This window comes from Marmota marmota, unplaced genomic scaffold (genome assembly GCF_001458135.2).
Source record: "Marmota marmota marmota unplaced genomic scaffold, marMar, whole genome shotgun sequence".
NCBI lineage: Eukaryota > Metazoa > Chordata > Mammalia > Rodentia > Sciuridae > Marmota > Marmota marmota.
This window is the reverse complement of record NW_026000242.1, coordinates 18,140,467-18,162,063: the sequence shown is the minus strand read 5'-3', so window position 1 is coordinate 18,162,063 and position 21,597 is coordinate 18,140,467. Positions and strand designations below refer to the sequence as shown.

Sequence of the window (21,597 nt, the reverse complement as noted above, 5' to 3'; positions counted from 1 at the left end):
TCATTAGTGAGAAGCATTGCCCTCTATGGATACATAATAATTAGCTTACCCAGTAGCATGGTGACAGATATTTGAGTTACATGTAGATTTTGACCACCTTATTAATATTTTATTGTCATTTCAATTCGCATTTTCCTGATCATTAAAGATGCTAAACATCACTTCATGCAATTTATGTATTTTCTTTGTTAAAATGTCCAAATTATTTGCCCAGTTTTACTAAATAGTTTGTTTTGTTATTATTGAGTTATAAAGTGTTCCTTAAAGATGATTGATGAAAGATCTTTGTCAAAAAGAAAGCATTATGAATATTTTCTTCCAGACTATGGCTTGTCTTTTAATTTCCTGAATAGCATCTTGTGAAAAAGTTTTTATAGAGCTCAACTGTTCTGCTTTTTCTTACAGAGTCCTGCTTTTAAGTGTTGATAAGGTTTAGAGTAGCTTTTGTTCCAGGACTATTTTTTCTCCTCTGTGAAGCCATGACCTCTGTGAGATCTCTGCTGATTATTCTGATTCTTAATGGCCTCATTAGAAATAAACCATTTTCCCTTGCTGTGTGAACATTCAGTCGATGATCTTAGCAGAGCAGTATTTTTCTTTTTCTTTTTCTTTGGTTCTTGGTCATCCCATGAGTGTGCAAAATGATATTCAAAGACTTGTTGGCACACTCTTTAGCTCTCTGGAGTTCTTTGCATATCTCTATTTCTGGATATTCTAAGAGAATGAATTTCTCTTAGAAATTAATATCTGCCTCAGCATACCTGAGTTCTGTTCTGTCTTCTCAATTCAGTGAAACTCTCATTATTTTCCTTAAATTACCTTGCCCTGAATTGTATGCTAGAATTTTATCATGACATAAAACTATGTATGGTATAGGTGTAATTTCATCTTCTGTGATTTTCTACTCTCAATGAAATCAATCCTACTGCTCATTGTTCAGTATTTGAAAATAGTTGTTTCAATTTTTTCCCTAGTTTTTTAATTATTTGCCACTGCAAGACAGGATCAGTATCAGCTGCTTGTCCATGGCCAAAGAAAAAAACATTATCTTTTTTTTTTATATAGATTTTAGAAGAATGTAAGAATAAAAGAATTAAACGAAATACAAAAATACAAATATAGCCCATTTGGACACAACCTGTCACCATTTTGTCTCTTAACTCTAAGCACATCAGAATTTATTAACATCATTTAAAGATACTTACACAAAGTACATGTATGAAGACTTGAATTGAGTATCAACACACCTTATATACAAACAGAGATATGAAAAATTGTGGTATATATGTGTATTAAGAATTGCAATGCTGGGGCTGGGGATATGGTTCAAGTGGTAGCACGCTTGCCTGGCATGTGTGAGGCACTGGGTTCGATCCTCAACACCGCATAAAAATAAAATAAAGATATTGTGTCCACCTAAAGCTAAAAAATAAACATTTTTAAAAAAGGAATTGTAATGCAAAAAAAATGTACATGTATAATGGCATAAATTGACATGAACATACTTTATATACAGAGATATGAAAAATTGTGCTCTATATGTGTAATAAGGATTATAATGCATTCCACTGTTATCGTGTATTTAAGAAAATAATAAAATCAATTAAAAAATAAAGATACTTATGGATTTTAATTGCCTGGGAAGAGGTAAAAAAGTTTAGTCAAGGTTTGTCTTTCAATTGTGGGCATCTGAGCTTTAACACCTGGTATTTCAAATGATCGTTGAACCTAAAAATAAAAAAAAAATAAAAAAAATAAACTTTTGAGTTTTGCCCTTTATGGAGAAGTAGAAAACCTATTACACCGTAAGACAACATGATCATGATTGGGATTGATTCTTGCAGTGATGTGAAGGCCAAAGAGTTATAAAAACTTTAAGAGAAAAAGCCTTTAATTACACCAGCAGTTCCTCACTGGTAAACATAACATGATGCCCTAAGTCAGATACTAAAAGTCACCTTCAAATTGTAACTAATTCCAATACTCCTCCTGGGATATGGTGTTAATTGGGTCTCTCCAAAATTCCTGTTGAAGCCATAACTCCAGTATCCTAGAATTTGACTAAATTTAGAGATAAGGTTCTACATGTGTGATCAAATTAAAACAAGGCTATTGGTGTGGGTGCAAATCCAATCTAAATGGTGTTCTTAGGAGGAGAGTTACCTTGGGCACACATAGAGACATGGGATGTGTACCCACAAAGGAAAGGCCATGTGAGAACGCAATGAGAAGTCAGCCATTTGCAAGCAAAGGAGATTCTTTTGTAGGAATATAACCTACTGACACTTTGGTTTTGGATTTCTAGTCTTCAGATCTATTAGGAAATAAATTTCTTTCATTAAGACACCCTGTCTGGGATTCTTTGTTGTGGTGGTCTTGGAAAGCTAATATACCCACCCAATTAATTCTACTTCCAATCTTCAAGTAAAAATGTCTCATTGAGGTAGAATTGTTATACATTCAAAGTGTATGGAGAGGTAGGTTGTTTTTAGTTTTGAGCTCTTGCAAATTTAGCTACTGTGAATATTCATGTTGAAGTATTTGTGTTAACATATTTTAATTTCTGGTAGAATATATAGAAAAAGAATTATTGGGTCTTATGGTAGTCATGTGATTAGCCATTTATGAACCTTCAAAAATATTTTCCAAAGTCATTGTGCCATTTTAACTTCTCATGAGCTGTGTCTAAGAGTTATGGTTTTTTTCACTTACACCCTGGCACTAGGTGTGTTCAGTCTTTTAAATTTTATTCATTCTTATAGATGTTGAATTTAAATTTTTCTTTCTCTCATAATTTATAACATTTAACATATTTTCTTGTACTAATTTGCCATCAGAACTTTATGTGAAATGTGGGCTCAAGTGTTTTGCATTTTTTTTAGTATTTTTATATTTCTTCCTTGAATTATTTTCTTTTTATATTTAAATAAAACTGTACATATTATAAAATTTATATATATGATGAATCCAATTTCTTTATATTTTATGAACAAAAGTCATATTTTCTCCTAATCTAGCACTGTCTTTAGCTTTAATTTAGCACTCCTAATCTCCTATGTCTTTAAAAGGGCAGACAATCTTGCCTTTTTTTTGCGGGGGAGGGTACTAGGGATTGAACCCAGGGGCACTCAACCACTGAGCCATGTCCCCAGGCCATTTTATATTTTCTTCTGAGAGGTGTTCTCCCCAAGTTGCTCATTATCTTGCTAAATTGCTGAAGCTGGCTTTGAACTCAAGATCCTACTGCCTCAGCCACCAGAGCCACTGCGATTATGGGCATGTACCATCATGTCTATCTTGATAAAGTCAAATTTAACATGTTTTAACAGACTGTGCTTTGCATATTACGGTTAATCAAAACTTTGCAAAAATTAAAGTCTCAAAATTTTTCTTCTCATTTTTCCTCTAGAAGATTTATAACTATAGGTTTAACATCTAGGTTTAGGATACATGTGAATTTGGTCCTCATGTGTGGTTCTAGAGTGAATAGAAGTTCTTGTCTATTTTTAGCATATAGCTATTCATTTGCTCTAGTGCTATTTACTGAAAACACCATCTCTTCTTTATTTTTAAATGTTTTCTGGATTATTAATCTCCATTATTATGTGTTTTTCTTTTATTTTTCTTTTGCTTAGTTTTCTTTTCACTGACTCTTCCCAGGGATGCTCTATCACTGATCCATATCCCCAGCCATTTTATTTTACTTTATGTTATTTTGAGACAAGTTCTCACTATGTTGCTGATGCTGATCTTTGACTTGTGATCCTCCTGCCTCAGCCTCCAGAGTCCCTAGGATTACAACTATGCACCACTGAGTCCAGCATGATTTTTTCCAGTTTCTTAAGGTGGAATTTGGACCATTGATTTAAGGCATTTCTTTTTATTCTAATTTCTTCATGCAGTGCTCACATTGTCTTCTAAATAATATTTTAGTAATATCTCAGAGTTGATGATATGTTTCATTTACATTTTAATTTCTCTATTGACCATGTGTTACTTAGAAATACTTTATTTATTTCAAAATATTCTAGACATCTTACTAGTTTATTCTATTCTATTTAAATAACACATTTTTAATGAATAGTCATTTGAAGTTTATTGAGACTTTTTTTGTGGCTCAAAATAGCCATTATCTTTGTAAATATTTTATGTACCCTTGAGAAGAATGTCTCTGCTGCTGTCTTTGGTTGAAATGCTCTATGCCAAATGGGTCAAGTTGTATTGATTATCTTGTTCACATCTTGTCCGTCTTTGACTTCTGGGGCACTTGTTCTATCAATTATTGAGAGAAGGGTAATGAAATCTCTGATTCTAATTGTAGATTTGTCTATTTCTATGGCAGTTCTGTCCATTTCTGCTCCTTACATATTAAAACTATTATTAGGCATGCACACATTTAATATTTTGATGTTCTCCTATTGAATAGATCCCTGTATCTTTATGGTATTACAAATTTTTATTTCTTCAAGTATTCTCTGCTGTGAAATCAATTTTGTCTGAATCTAATAATCCATTTCAATTTGTTGTTGATTAGGGTAGGTTTGATACACTTTTCCTATACTTGTACTGTTAACCTAGTTGTCACATTGTATTTAAAGTTGATCTGTTACAGTTGACATTTACTTGATTGTATCTGACAATATCTGATATTTAATCTGTGTGTTCAGATGACTTTCACCTTCTTTCTAGTTATCCTGATTTTCTTGAATTGTTATGCTGTTTAAATGTTCATTTATACTTATTAGTTATAATTCTGATTTTATTTTAGTAATTAATTGTGGGCTTATGGTAAATAACTTTATCTTAACATAACTTTAACTTCTGATGACATAGCCTGATCTTACCACAAGTGTTACTGTGCCACCTACCTATAATGTATAGACATTCTGACTTTAGAAATCTATTTCTTCCAGAATTTGTTCTAGTGTCATATATTTTACTTTCACATCTATTGTAGAACTGATACTATATTTTTATTGCATATGTTTAACCAGATGATTTTCTTTAAAGAGATAGTATATGTGCATGTTTGTACACACATTAACATAAACTATGTATGTGTGTGTGTGTGTGTGTGTATATATATATATATATATATATATATATATATATATATATATATATATATATATATAGTTGCTATTTCNTAAAAAAAAAAAAAAAAAAAAAAAAAAAAAACATAAAACAAACAAGCAAAAACAATGAAAACATACCCACACCAACACCTATACTAATAATCCTATTCTATCAAGCTTATGGACAACCACGACTAACATAGGACTTATTCCTTCCTTTCACAAAACTCTCTTATTCTTTTCTCTAAAAATATGAAGGACCTATTTTTGAGTGATGTGCTTTTTAATTCTCTATATTCTACTAGAATATTAGCTATGAAAGTAGTGACTGTGTCTGCTCATTTTTATTGCATTGTCTGCATCAGGAATCCACAGTTCTTATTGAACGGGAACTCAACAAATGTAAAAAAAGAAAAGAAGGTTTGCACCAAAGGCATTCCATAATTTGAATATTTAAATAAATATCATTTCATATGACAGATTATATTTGTATAAAGATGCACTTATAGAAATAAATACAGCCTATCCTTACTCATCTCCCAAATTTTTAAAATTTTGATACAGATTTATTTTTTCCTATCAGAATGAGGTAATTTAAAAATAGCTAGAAAGCAAAGTGTGTTGCACTCTGAACAACATCCTATCAAAATACATAACTAGGTTATCATGCACAATCGTTCTGGCTTCTACAATAAGTGAATGTAAGAAGTAATATATGATCTTACCATCATAAATATTTCTGTTAGGTGACAATACCAAGAATGTTCTTGAATATTATTTATGAGTTCTGTGATGAAGATGGAACCATTTTTTTTCCTCCAAGAAAGATTATCTGTGAGTAAAGACAAGGATAAATCTTGAGCTGTAGCCTTCATCCTTTCAAAAAAGGAAGCAATTATAAATAACTTTGAACAGATTTAAGGAAGGAGGAAAATAACTCAGATAACTGTGTTTGACTTTAAACACAAAGGGTAACAGGATGGGCTCTGATCAAACCATAAAGGGTATCATCTGAGGCTTGTAGCATCACAGGTGCAGGAGTAGGGCTCTGGAACCACGGTCCTGTGGTTCAGAATATAAATGCTATGTTTACATTGGTAGTATAGGTCACATTTTCTAGTAGATTTTTTTTTTTAATCTTCAAATTTTCCTCAAGGCAAAATAGCTGCTCAGTGACAAGCAGTTATTGAACTCATAGATAACAAGCTGGCCAATGAGAGACAGAGGGTGCTCTGTCCTTGTTAACACTGGTTGGTTCAAATTCCATGTTAGTCATGGACAGAGATGTCTTCTGCTAAGGCTATTCTGTTCTATTTTTTAGTAGCTCTTTCCTCAGAACAAAAGTCTGTGTTTCTGACACTGGAATTGCCCAAAGTTGCAAATTAGATAGGCTGTGTATTGTTTTCATTGGTATACCTCAAATAGCCTGAACTTCAGAGTCAAACTAACTTGGATTCATACCTGGAAAATACTGCAAGTGTTTATTCAGGCAATTTATATGATTTTCATGAAATTCATGAAAAAAGAATGACAAAGCTTACCTGTCAGATATGTGCTAAATAGTAAATAAATATACATACCAAAAATAAATAAATAATTTATATTAAGAATAAGATTTTGCTTGAACATTTCATAAATCCTGTTTTTCCCAGGCCACTGACAATTATCTTCTCTGAAATATGCTACCTTATTTTTCAAATGGAATTGCCTTAAATATGATGATTTTTAAAATTGGTTCTCTACATTTTTTTATAACTCCTAGTATGCAATTTTATTTCACCAGGTGCTGCTTATTATTTGGTGATCTTTTAATGACATCTAACACTTAGGTTTTTTGATTTTCTAAACTAGAAATTTTAATTTTTTGAAAAAGAGGTCACATTCCCCTTTTCATTTAAAAATATCCTCAGTGGTAAAAGCAGTGCATTCATACCAGTAGACTCATCAAACCATTACTGCTGTGAGCCTACTGACCAATCACCTACTAAGTGGATAAGGAAGACTGGCATCTGGAAGGATGTAGAGCAGAAGAGGCCCCTACTGCCACTAAACTGTAAAAGAATGCTACAGTAACGTGGATGGGATCTCCATTCCTTTCCCATTCCCTAGTAAAGTTTTCTGGCCATGTAGGCAGACAGGCCTCCTTCTCACACATCCTAACCCATCCATGCAACACATACATCCAACGAAATGCATACGTGGTGTTGAAGAGCAGAAAGCAACAAAGTCCTTCTCCACATGGGCCTTGTGGACACCATCATGCATTGGGTTCTCAGAAAACCGTGAAGAGCTATCCACTGAGCCTGCTGGAGAATCGCTGACCCACACCTCTCCAGTGTTTCCTATGGAGAATGATATGCTGTTATTTACTTACTCACTGCTGAATACATGTTAGTTCTTTGACAACTAAATAAATGGGATAGAATTTTATAAAGATTTTTCAATTAATTTCACACACACACACACACACACACACACACACAAGCACTATGGGTCTAGCATAGCCATAGAGGATGTCAATGAATAGCAATCACATTCTTGACCTGGAAGGTACCAACTGAGCAGAGGCAGTATTGCTGCTATAAACATACATTGGCTATGCCTGAGTAAAGAGAGCCGTTTTTAGTTTCATGACAGTTAAAGTGACAATAACACAAAGGTAAGGGAGGAAATAACTACTCTGTGCAAAAACAGACATTAAATTCTAAACCTGTCTTTTCACTTCCTTTCCTTCCTAATTGCTACTTCTTCCTTCTAAACCATTCCCCAAGTGATGTAATTACATTAAAGTTAAAAAAAAGTTATAGGAAAAATAAATGACATAATAATTTTATTTTATTTATCTTATTACAGTATAATTTACATACAGTAAAATTCATGACTTTGGTGAATTTTAACATATGTACAGTCATATTGCTACCTCTGTAACAAGATGTAGAATAACCCTCCCATCTTCAGCTTCTGTCAATTATTACCTTGTGTTATCCCTATATTTTTGGCTTTTTCCAAATGCCATGTAAAATAGAATCATGTAGCATGCAATCTTTCAGGTCTAGCTTCTTTCACTCACTTTGCATTGTTTAATTATTTTGAGACTGGATCTTGCTATGTTGCTCCTGTTGGTCTTGAACTCCTGCCTCAGGCTTGCTAATAGCTAAGACTACAGGCACAGGTCCCCAGCTTTAATTTGGATCCCTCACTTTCAGGTGAAATACTTCACAGTCAGAAATCGTAAAATTTTAATAACATATTTTTAAATTAAACCCTCTTCATGCCACAATTTTAATAATTCTATGTAAAAAATAATTTAGAATTCATATTATCATCACCACTGAACTGTGGTTCAATGACGATTTACTTTTAAGTTGGATAGCATTTCTCTACTGCCACCCCTAAATGCTCTTTCCAAAGAAATCTGTTTGATATAATGGCACAAAAAGTAAGGTTCATGGCATTTTCACCAGATAGAAAGCACATAGTATAAAGCCTCAGCCTGCATGACATACACCTGTCTTATCCCTGGGCCCCATTGCAACTTACCCCCTCTACAGGCCTGGATGATGATGACCTTGGGTTTGTCCTTCAAATGGGAACAGTTCTGGTTGTTGAAAATCTGGAAGATGGAATCATAAGGCAACACATCTTGTGTTTCATCACCATGTGTGATCCCACAGATCGCATCAAAGATGCCATGGGACATGAAGACCAAGAATGTGCTGTCTGAGGACTTGTGCTCTAGGCGGGCAGCAAAATCTCTTAGGACTCTCTTCATGGCCTGTGAGAGAAAACATTTCATCATCACAACACAATACCTACACTTTCCCACGTTAAAGCTTTGAGCAATAGAAAGAATAAACATCAAGTGTCTGGCACATTTCAGAGCTTAATTTATAAAACATACACATGGATGACAACCATTATTATTTTTTGTTGCTATTAATGTTATTGTAGTAATTCAGGAAAATATTTCAATACTCTAATTCTATATGTTTCCCTTAATTTTTTCATAATATACTGGCAAATGTTTTATTGTGGCAAAATGTACATAATATATTATTTATCATTTTAATAATTTGTGACCTTATAATTCAAATACATTCATATTGTTTGATAAAATCTCACTACTTTCTGTACCAAAACTTTTTCACCATCCCCAACAAAAACTGCATTCATTAATTTTAACTCCTCCTTATCTCCTAATAAACTCTATTCCACTTTTATTTTCCTATGAATTTGCTTATACTAAGTTTATCACATAAGTCAAAACATAGAACATTTGTCCATCCTTTTCATTAAACACAAAGTTTTAAGACCCATTCATGTTGTAGAAAATACCAAAATCTCACTTATTTTTATGACCAAATGATATTCTATTTTATCTTTATGCCACATTTTACCTACCTATTCATTTGTGGATGGACACTTGATTTTTTTTTCCCACACTAAACTTTTGTAAGTAATAATATAATGATATAAATAACTACATACAAGTATATTTGCTAGAGTCTCTGCTTTTGATATGTTTAGATATAAATGTAATTAGGAGTGTAATCAGTGGGCCATATAGTAGTGTAATCTTTTAAGAACCACCCCAGAGTGTTTTCCACAGTGACTATATCACTTTACATGACAAACATCAAAACACAAGTTTCTAAAAAAAAAAAAAAAAACCACAAGTTTCTAAGTTTTCCACATTCCGGCCAATACCTGTTATTTTCCTCCATTTTTTCCTCTTCCTCTTTCTTCTCCTCCTCTTATCATGGCCAACCTAGTAGGTGTGAAGTGGTGACTCATTGTGGTTTTGATTTCCATTTTTCAGATGAATAATGATGTTGAGCATCTTTGCATATGCTTACTGGTTATTTGTTTGTATTATTTGGAGAAATAACTATCAAGTCCTTAACTTATTTTGTTGAATCAGATTGTTATTGAGTTTTAGGAGTTATTTTGTATATTCTGGATATTAGTCCCTTAACAGGTATCTGATATGCAAACCATTCTTCAGCTTACATTTTCACTCTCTTGTTCATATCTTTTGAGACACAGTTATATTTATCAATTATTTTTTATTGCCTGTGCATTTGATGACATATCCATGAAATTGTTTCCAAGTTTGATGTCATGAAGAATTTATTCAATGTTTTCTTCCTTGAGATTTATAATTTAAGCTCTTAAGTCTAGATCTCTGATTGATTAAAACTTAATAATGATAGTATATATAATTTATGTTAGGACTCCAACTTGATTTTGCATGAGAATGTCTAGTTTTTCCAGTATCATTTATTGAGAAGAAAAAGACTCTCCCTTCCTCACTGAATAGTCTTGGCACCCTTGTTGAAATCAATTAAACACAAATATGAGGCTTTCTGTTCTATTCCATTGCTCTATATGTCTGTATTTATGATGGTATCTGTAAGAGTTCTGACTGTGGAAATATATAGGACAGCTTTCCTCTAGTGAGCCAATTCCCAAGGGATAACAGGCACTCTGTCTTCCACAGTTGGAATATTCTGCAGTTTTCCCCAGGAACTAGAAAGATAACTAATCCATGTGCAAGGCCGAGCTGCTATGGCAATGCCCTGAGGCTCTATGCTAGAGTCTTATCAGCCTCAACCTTAATGTCAGGTATATAGCTCCTGGTAATAAAGGAATGTGCTATAACTATAATGTTTCACCAAGCTCCAGTGCTCCAGGACCTGCTCACCTAATGCCTAATGGTAACTTCAGATAATGGGCTTTCTTGAGAGCTACACAAAGCTCTTAACATTGCATATTGAACTGTAGAATGTAATTGCAGAACAAGAAAACTTTGTGATACAATAAACAATAATGTAGTTATGGCACTAATGACTCAATGTAACCTATTAGGGTAAATAAAGGTGGCCGCTTAGATGAGCAGCCATTTTTCTGCCTTGGCATCTTGTCTCTGTGTTTCCTTTTATTTCTTTCCTTTTTTTTTTTTAAGAGTATTCAACTTTATTTATTTATTTATTTTTATGTGGTGCTGAGAATTGAACCCAGGGCCTTGCACATGCGAGCCGAGCGCTCTACCGCTGAGCCACAACCCCAGCCCCTCCTTTTATTTCTTTATAGGTATCATATGTTTTAATTACTTTAAAAAGAAAGCGTTTATGATATGTCAAGAAATTTGTAATGTTTTGAACAACCAACAATAAAAAATTAAAAAAAAAAGAAAGCGTTTAGCTTTCTTTCTCTTTTTCAAGGTTGTTTTGGATATCTGAGCTTCTTTGAAATTCTCTATAAATTTGAGAATTGGCTTTTCAAATTCTCACCCTCCCTCAAAAAAAAAAGTCTGTTGGAATTTTGATAGAGATTTCACTGTATATGTAGATCACTTATGACAGCATTAGCATGTTAATAGTATTCCCTTCCAATGCATACACATGGATTCTCTTTCTATTTGTTTAGATTTTCTGTATTTCAACAATATTTAGTAGTTTTTGATGTACATGTCTCTCAGTACCTTTGTTAGATTTATTCCTAAGTATTGTATGCTTTTAGGTGTTACAAATAAAATTGGTTTTCTAATTTTCATTTCAATGTGCATTCTAGCATATAGAAACACAAGACCCTATTTTTATGTTAATCTTGTACTTTGCAACTCCTATGATGATGACTTTTTTTATTAGTTCTGATAGCCTTCTATTATAAAGCTAGTGGTAGAATCTGTGAATAAATAGCATTCCCTCTTCATTTTCAGTCTCTACGCCTCTTACTTCTTCTAATAGTTCTGGCTTGATCTAAAGTACAATGTTGAATGCACTGATGAAAGTGATCATTCTTACTCTGCTGACTGATCTAGGAGAAAAACTTTATCTGAGTTTCTCATGAATACTATTTAGCAGATTGAGAAAATTTCTCTCTATTCATAGCTTTCTGAGAGCTTTCTTTGTGCAGTGGATTTTGTCAAATTCTTTGTATCCATTAATTTGAGTCATCACAAATTTGTTGTTTTTATTCCTGTCATCCTGTCCATGTGATCTATTATCCATTGTTTCTCTTATGTTGAAACGACACCACACTCCTGGGATAAATCCCACTTGGTTAAAGTAAAGAATCCTCTTTATTTACAAAATATATTGTTCTGAGATTTTATTTTATTATGATTCTTGTATTCAGCTTTAGGATTAGAGTAATTCTAGCCTCATAGAATGGGATGGGTTATAAATTGTTTTCTCATCTTGAATTTCTTGGAATATTGAGAAAATTGCTGTTAATTTTTTAAGTGTTTGGTGGAATTCATTGGTTAAGCCAGTATTCTTTGTTGTGATGTTTTTGATTACTGATTGAATCTCCTGACTTGTATAGATTTATTTCAAATTTCTTTATTTTCATAATTTAGTTATGATAAGCTGTGTGTTCCTAAGAAACTACCCGTTTCATTTCAGTTATCTAATCTGTTGGCAAGTAGTTATTCATAGTTATAATCTTTTAAATCTCTGTAAGTTTGAAAGTAATGTTCTCTTTTTCATTTCCAATTTTAATTATTTGTTTCCTCGTCCTCAATTCTGTGGTTTATTTTAAAGAACTAAGATTTTATTCACTTTTCCTATTAGTTTTATGTTTTCATTCAATTATTGTACTTCTCAACTCCAGAATTTCTTTTTGTTCCATTTTATACTTTCTGTCTCTGTATTGATATTCTCATTTTGTTTAGATATCTTATATCTGGTTTTGCCTATGTCTTTTGTTAGCTCTCAGAGCATCTTCAAGAGATCAATGTAAAGCTTCTATCTAATAAGTCTTCAATCTGTGCTTCCTCATGGATGTCTGCTTTAGATTTATTTTGCTCTTTCCCAATTTTTCTGTAGCTTGTAATATTTTTAGCTAGATATTTGAGTATTATATAATTGCTACCATCAAATTTCTATATAAAATAACATGGGATTTGAATATAACCTACACCACACCCCCAAATACTTCAAATCATCTCTAGATTGATTATAATACCTAATATAATATAAATCCTCTGCAAAGAGTTATTGCTTATAGACTGAAAAAGAAAAAAATTGGTACATATTCAGTACCAATGCACGTCTTAATTGAATATTTTCAAACTTTGATTGGTTGATTGTGTTGATATGAAACCTGTGGATACCAAGGCCAAGAGCAATGGTGTTACTTTGGATTTCCCCTTTCTTTGAAGTTGATGTTTTTACTTATTGTTTGTTTTAATATATCTCTGTGTCAGAAATCAGTCTGAGGTGAAAGTTTAAGATCTTTTCAGGTATTTTTTGAGCCTGGGCATATGTGGTGGCTTCCTAAATTCCCTCATATATGCTCTTGTTTTTAAATGTTTAAAAAAGACTATCAGTCACTGAAATGTTTGGAAACTGTTTATTTGGTGAGGGTTCAAACATGGCATCCAGCTTACATGCCCACAGTTCTCAGTAGGAACACATATCTCCAATATTTGGAGAGAAGGTCTTTTTTTCCATTCTTTCTCCAGCAAGTTGTACCATAAATGCAACTTGCCATCCCCATGGCTACCTGCCTCAGGTTGAAGAGTGGGATAAGGGATAGGTAGCTACCAATATTAACTGCAATTTATCATTCAGTCTGTTCCCTAGAAGATTGAAAGTATTCAAATAAAATCCAGAGTCCAAAGAGTAACTTCATTGCTTTCTGCCAGTATAATTTTCAAGGTACAGCGGTGCTTCTTACTGCTCCAACTTTCCTGATATCCTTCTCCTATAATGCTAAATTATTATTATTATCATTATTATAGTTGTAAATGGACAAAATGCCTTTGTTTATTTTTATGTGGTGCTGAAAGGATCAAACGCAGTGCCTTGCACATGGTAGGCAAGCACTATGCTACTGAGCTACAGTCCCAACCTTGTGATGCTAACTTTCAAAAATTTTCATCCCCAGATCAATTTTTTGCTCTTATCTTCCTTGTTTGTGTCTCTACAGACAATACCTGTTGATTTCTATTGTCAACAAACTCCATATTGTTTTTGCCCAATAAAAGGCACTGGCAGGAGACTAGAGGAGAATGGAAAACAGCAGTAGTAAAAAGTCAAGATATTTTACTCCTCCACATGCCTACATGCCCCAGTGCTGCCACAGTTCTGCTGGGGATCATGACTTCTCTGGCTGCAATGCCTTCTGTGTGAACACTTCTCCAGTTCTCCACACATGCTGGCAGAAAGTGTATGTGTGCTTCCTAAGTAAAGTGATCAGTTTGGGGTTTAAGAATAATAAAAGTAAGAATAAAATGAAAATACTGTCGCTGAAATATATACACACAAACACATGTGCATATATGTATGCTTATACACACAGTGTGTGTTTATATTCACTGCTCCAAGGTAACATTGGCAACTATCAATGACAGCTTTGACTTTTTCATTTTCAAATTGAAAAAATAGCAGCTTGATCAGGTAGTGCATGCCTATAATTTCAATATAATTGGCAATAGGAGTGCAAGTTCAAGGCCAGGCTCAGAAATTTAGCCAGACCTTAACAAGTTTGTGAGAACTTTTCTCAAATAAAAAATAAAAATAAAAAAAGCTGGGGCCCTGACTCAGTGATAAAGCACCTCTGGGACCAAGAAAAAAAAGAAGAAGAAGAAGAAGAATGAAAAAAAGAGTTGAAAAAGCAAAACAAGTCCCAGATAAATGAGATGAATGGCCCTCAAATAGAGGTACATGGGCATATATAAGTATGTGTACCAAATAGGGAAGGGGGCCTTACCCTGGCTGTGAGATTTCTTTCTACAACAACAGTGTAGCCCAGGTCTTCAAGCAGCCTCTGCATCCCTTGGATGTCATATTCAGACCCATTGCGCCTTGGGAGAGAGTCAAACTCTGTGTTACAGATGATGAGGGCCAGGCGAGTGCGGGTCGCCTTCTCTTTGATTGGGTAGATCTGCAGAATAATGCCAAGTTATGTGCAATTAAAGTTCTCAATACATTCACAGCATACTCAGGCAACACTCTCAATGACATGAAATAACTGTTTGTTCATCTGCTAACTTTTGCTGGAACCATTTCTTTCTCTCCTTCTTTAATGGTAGAAAGAGTTTTAGAAAGAAATCAGACAAAATAAGGGGAATAGGGAAAGCTACAGCAAGAAAAGCAAACTCCCAGAGTAATGAATAAGAACAGATGTGGGCTATTTATTCAATGATCTCGTGGAGTAGACTAGAATACTTTTTGTCCTTCCTTGTCCCTTTCCTTATATTTAGCCAAACTTTATCTGATATAAAAGACCCATATCAAAATTCTTGAATACTAGATCATTCCCCACCTTCTTCAGTTGACATTGATCATAACAATCCTTAATTTTATTTTATAGTATCTATATATAAACACAAAGTAGCATCAATATATCATGCATCAAAACATTACTGTTTCATTATTGCACATCTAATTTTCCTGATAGAATAAAATCCCTTCTGTCAAGATCATATTATAATAAAATACTCATATACAGTTATTTTTTGACCCCTGAGGTACTTTCATATATCTTAAAAAAAAAACCCACTGTCAGCCAGCTATGGTGGCTCATGCCTGTAATCCCAGTGGCTTGGGAGGCTGAGGCAGGAGGATTGCAAGTTCAAAGCCAGCCTCAGCAATTTAGCAAAGCCCTAATCAACTTAGTGGGATCCTCTCTCAAAATAAAAAAAAAAAATTAATGCTGGGGATGTTAGGATGTTGCTCAGTGATTAAGTACCCCTAGGTTAAATCTAGGTTCAACTCCCTGGTACAAAAAAAAAAAAATACTATTACTCTTAAGTCCTCTGTATATTTACATCTAGGGAATCTTTCTACTTCATTTGATTCCCTATTCCATTAATTTTCCATCTCACCCTTCCAGCCTCCTTTGTGCATAGTTCCAGGAATTTTGGATGAGAACAAAGCTTGAGTAAGCCTCTGGATTCTTCAGATACTGGCTCTGGTCTTCCATCAATAGCTTCTGCACAAATTTTAAAAGACATGACAAATGTGATATATGGTATCCTGGTTCTATTGGTGCATCCCAGAACCCAAATCACCCCAGTAATAGTCAGAATGTACTAATTATCTTAGAATATAAAAGAAAACTTTGTGGGAAAACTGTTAGCTGGTAAAAACTAGTTGTGTCCAACATCTTGTTAAGTTAGGTAAATTGTGGTCAGGCAAGAGTTGTTGCTCCTTTGTGGGAAAAGTTAACTGATTAAGAGTGGTACTCCAGATGCAGCAATATATGCATGTGACTCTGGTGAGGACTAGGAAACAATAGGTCTAATAAGACTCTATTGATCTGCCTTGGTTTTGAAAACTTCATTAAGAATCTCCTTTGAATCTAATTCAGATTTATAAGGATTGTCTAGCTGGTCCCTAAGAACAGCTAGAATGTGCTTTGTTTTGGATGGATAACTCTCCCAAGTCTCTCTCATTGTATGTAGTTATCAACACTGGATTCTCATTTCTCCTTGATTTCTTTATAAGGCTATTTTTAAAAGCTGAGTGCTTGGCTCTACTGAACAATGGAGGACAGGTTGTCCAGTTGTTTATCCTTTCCTTTCAAGTTATGGAGCAGCCAAGATGCCAGGGCATCAGTGGGGTGGGTGACCAGTTGTCCTTGTTGAGGATCTAGAACTCAGAATATAGGTCCATCGACTGGGCAAAGTGTGTGAAAGTCATCAAAAGTCTCATCAAGCAGGCTCAGGCTGGAGAATATCGATACTCATTTCCTCCCTGAGTAGTCTTTGATGCTTTCTTGGGGAAATAGCCATTTTATCCCTAAATGAGCCTCAAAAGAAAGAAAAAGGTGTGGACAGATGTTGCGGGTTTTGGTTTGTTTGGTTGACTGAACTCAGACAAAAGTAAGGCAATGATTAGAAGTAATGGCAAGTTTGACACAGAGTCACAAGAAACAGAGTCCCTGTGGATCTCTGATTTGGCATCATTGGATAGAAAGGTCTGTTTGCACAACACAGTCAGCTTGGCAATCCTCAGGATGGGATTTGGAAGCAGGCTTTACTCCTGATTCTACCGCATAACAGCTATATGAACTTAGATTACTTAATATCCCCTGTTTCTAATTTTCCCACTTCTGAGTGAGAACAAAAAAAATCAGTTTACATATTAGATTTTTGTGCATATTTAGTGATTTAACACCCAAGAAGTACTTGAAGCAATGTGTGACTATATTAAGTTTTATGTGAGTGTTAACATCATTATTTTTTCTCTTGCTACTACAAATATAATGTGGACTTAGAAAACGATGAAATCAGAATTTGGTGTTGTGTGCACATGTATGGTTCACATTAAACCACAAAGCACTGATATGCCTGTTTGCCATTGCTTCTGCAATGAAGGTGAGTTATTCTCATCTAGAGTCTAATGCTACCTTTGATTCCTGAAATTATCCTGGTGCTTTTCCACAGGCTTCCTTTTACTGTGTATTTCTAGTGATCTCATCCAGTCCTAAGATTTCAAATGGATATCATAATTTTATGTCTCCAGCTCTTCTGGGTCCAAACTCATAATCAAGCCCTTCCTGAATATCTCCTATATCTATAATGTACCAGAGCATTGGCATTTATTTAAAGAGGATCAGAAGCTGAGGCTGGAGATATGGAAAGTGTGTGTCAGATTAAGAACAGTGGGTTTTATTCTTGGGACATTAGTAGATTAGTAAATGGGCAGTGTTTCAATTGGAATATTTCATCAATTACTGTATGTTGGTCCTTATTACCCTTTAATTGCCATTAGTATTGAGCATCTTTCATGAAGAAACAGCTCTTAGATTGAGCACTGAAAAGACCGTAAGACACATTTCTAATATTTCTAATTGTAATAAAGCAAGAAAAAGAATGATAAATTGCACTTGATTTATGCAGAAGTGATGAAGTGGACTATGACTATTGGAAAACTTGAAGTAATATAGCTGAAGTAATATGGTGGACAAGTTGTCAAGTAATAAAACTTGAAGTAATATGGTGGACAAGTTGTCAAGAGAAATGGATTGAAAAAATGTGTGTCATCAAATAAATGACAAATAAGGGAAGGGCATGTGGTTCTAATGTGTCCTCAGGAGACTTCATGAATTATAAAGGCTTAATGTCAAGGACCAAAGTAAAAACTTTTGTCTCTTATTCATTTGGAGAGATTAGAAAAAAAGGCTTCAAAATTATTACTGAAGGACTAAAGGATTATCTACAGATAAAAAGACACTTCAAGTGAAGAAGAGACTAGGAGAATTTGATTTTAACAAAGCAAAGGAGAGCAGGAAGAGCAGGCCAGCATGAATGGGAGACCGAGTGTAATAATATATTAGGTTAAGAGCTGCTGAGTCATCTGTTATCTGGCAGGTAAAGAAAGCATGCATTAGATGCCAAGATACAAGGACAGAATTGAGAATGTGACTGTAGTTAATAATAATGTATCTTAGAAAATTATTTAGAGAGTGGATTTTAAGTATTCTAACCACAAAAAAAGGGACAAGCCTGCAATGTGACATATACATCAATTAGCTTGATTTAATCTTCCCACAATGGACCAATAGAGCAGAACATCGCATTCTACACTGTAAATATCTATAGTTTTGTGGATTAAGTTATTTAGAATTTTTAAATAAAATCTTGGAATCTCACCTGAAGAAAATCCTAATTTATAAGCAAGGCTGGAATCTCTCTTGCAGATGTAGTTAATAAGTTTTTGGCTGGCACAGGACCCTTTTGGAATGACTGAATCGATCAAATCACGGGCTTTGTCTTTAGTTGTAGCATTTTTCTTTTTCACATTTTCAGCCTCCTCTTGGTTCACTACCTCTTCACTTAGTAGGTCATCCAGCAAAGTGTAAAGCATATCCTCAGACACGGAGATAATAAATGTTTTCCTTTTCTCCTTTAGTCTCTTATCTGTTGGAAGCACAACAGTGTTGAAATTAATTGCCAGCTCAAGAAATACAACCGCCACCTCAATAAGTAGGCTTCTTTCTTCTTTTTTTTTTCTATATTTCCTCTTTGTGGTTCAGATATTCCAAGGGATGGTCTAATTAATGTATTTATGATCACTGCTATTCCTTCTCAACCCATGGGCAGCCACTCATAGAAGTCTAACCCAGCACCCTCAAAAACAAGGCTCTACTTACCTGGTGGTTCTTCTGGTTCTGCCTTAGTGAGTTGCCAGGAAAGGCCTAAGAAGCTCCAACTGTTGTATTTCTTTGATGAATATAAATATATCCATGAAATCGGAGTCAATAATGGTCAGATTATGTCATTTTCCCTTCTTTTATTTAGAAAGACTCATCCTTGGTGATTGCACTATGCAGATTCTGAACTTCAGTCATGTTTGGAACATGAGCATTCAGGGAAGATCCATAGCTCATTCCCTACGAGGCCATTTATAAGAGCCTGACAGAATATAGCTCAGAGAAGGAGGGCTCCTTCTTTTCTCCTCTAACTAAAAATTGTTCACACAAACTATACAGATTCTAGTAAATAAAAGTTGAAGTGAGTCAATATCAAATATCTTTCCTAATGCCCCAGAGTGATCAAAAGAAGTCTTACCAGCCATGTCCTCTGAAGCTGTCTTCTTAGGATAATAGGAGGAATCAAAGGGGAAAAAAATACTAAAAAGAAACAGGATTTTCTTGTTGAGCAGAATATGACTATAATTTGGGGTGGAGCTACTGCATTGCTTATATGGATGTCGTGTGTGTGTGTGTGTGTGTGTATGTGAGAGAGAGAGAGAGAGAGAGAGAGAGAGAGAGAGAGGCAGAATTAAACATTGATCTGGGAAACTGCTAAGACAAATTAAGTCAACTCATCTACTATAAATCCCCAACTCCATGAGCCCCTCATCTCAGTCTTGGATAGCTGGTCATCAGAGAGACTCTCAGCAGCACCTGCATAAGGGCTGACTACTCCCAGCCAACTCACAGAACTAAAACCTGTCTCCCACATTAGAAGAATCATTATTTCTTTCCACATTAAAAGAATCATATTTAATTGACTTTTTCAGTTGGTATTCAGCAGGCTGTGCTATCATATGGCAGCCTGTGGAATGGTCTCTGCTCTTCTTCTTTACTATAATCACGCATGTTCTGTCACCTGAGAAGAACTCTATAATGTCATTTGATCCCATGAGCAACTTTAATAAAAAAGCGCATACAAGTCTTTTTAAAATATAATGTTTTCTCAGGTAAGCACCTATAATCCCAGAGACTTGGGAGGCTGAGGCAGAGAATCACGAGTTCAAATCCAGCCTCAGCAACTTAACGATCCTGCCTCTAATAAAATATAAAAAAGGGGCTGAGGATGTGGCTCAGTGGTTAAGTGCCCCTGGGTTCAATCTCTGGTATGTATAAATAAACAAACAAACAAACTGTTTTCTCTTGTTCTTAGTCTATATTTTAGTGAAAATATGTCAAAATATTTGAAAAAAAAACCTGCAGGATGAGTCTTTGCACAATCCTGGTACCTGGCACCTCAGATGACTAGGGATGCCTACTGCAGTTTCCTCTATAGACAGAATCATTCCATGCCTCCAAAGGCCACTTGTAACATGGGGCTAAGTACAACAATGTTCTCTCTGTTCTGAGCCACTTGTTTCTCTGTTGCCATGTGTCATATACCAAATTTCTAAGTTGATAAACTACAGGCTGATTGACTGCATTCAAATGCCATTAGTCTAGGAATTAGAGAATTACTGCGTTTGGTACCAGTTTTACCACTTTCAATCTCCATGATCATGGACAAATAGCATTCTTTCTAAGTCTCCTTTTTCTCCCTAAAATTAGAGGGAATCATGTGTCACCAATGGAGGTGATTCTTATGAAGAACTTGTGAGATATTTTATACTTTAAATGATTTAGTAAACAAAAATACAGAGACTAGAAAATTCACTCACAATTAAATATGTCCCATATATGGTATGGGACCTTTTTCATCTAAATATTTGAGGCATATTTATGCTAAATGTATTTGTTGTTTAACTGAAATTTAAGTTTAATTGATGTCCTGTATCTTCTCTGGGAACATTATGGCATATGGGCCAGATTAGTCTCTATGGTGGAAGGCATCCTCTGCATTACAGGATTGTTAGCTTTTACCTACTAGAAGCAGGTAAAATTCTCCCCATTGTGGCTACCAAACATGTCTCCAGACTTTGCCAAATCTCTCTCACCTCATGATGAGCTTCTGTTGAATTTAAGTTACACATGGGTGTTTAAAGTCTCTGCTCTTTTGCTTACGTGTTTTATCACCTTGGAAAAGTTACTTAGCCTCATCCACTTTAACTATGAAATGGGCATAACAATAATATGTTCTTGTGTGGATTAAATTTCAAAACTTTTTCCCAAACATTTATATATGCTATATACATGCACATTTCAACTTTTTACTCATTTAATATATATGGTGCTCCTATGAAGTAGATAGTATTATTAAGACCATTTTATAGATGAAAAAACAAAAACAAGAAAAATGAAGCACAGGTTAAAGCTTAAGCATGTACCCCAAATCACACAGCAAGTAAGTGGCACACTTGGAATTCAAACCCAA

General features: G+C 34.5%; 1 protein-coding gene and 1 long non-coding RNA gene across 4 annotated transcripts in view; one reads left to right on the top strand and one right to left on the bottom strand.

The window, feature by feature from the left end:
- Positions 1–21,597, top strand: part of LOC125613958 — an 86,982-nt gene that overhangs the window by 10,066 nt on the left and 55,319 nt on the right. The gene's annotated exons all lie outside the window — the stretch shown is intronic.
- LOC107145708 (caspase-1-like) lies at positions 1,512–19,795 on the bottom strand. Its single transcript, XM_048795912.1, has 8 exons — positions 19,603–19,795; positions 18,685–18,951; positions 15,913–16,019; positions 14,796–14,969; positions 8,616–8,850; positions 7,274–7,417; positions 5,801–5,907; positions 1,512–1,728 (listed from the first exon to the last, which is right to left on the bottom strand). Exons 1-8 carry the CDS (start codon positions 19,607–19,609, stop codon positions 1,630–1,632), a joined length of 1,140 nt encoding a protein of 379 aa, XP_048651869.1. The 5' UTR covers positions 19,610–19,795; the 3' UTR covers positions 1,512–1,629.

Excerpts from the sequence above, each read along its gene's own strand:
- LOC107145708 (XM_048795912.1), bottom strand. Across the intron at positions 8,851-14,795 it reads AAAGAAATCTCACAGCCAGG|GCCATGAAGAGAGTCCTAAG; the intron begins GTAAGGCCCCCT and ends TTTCTCTCACAG. Across the intron at positions 7,418-8,615 it reads CATCCAGGCCTGTAGAGGGG|GAAACACTGGAGAGGTGTGG; the intron begins GTAAGTTGCAAT and ends CATTCTCCATAG.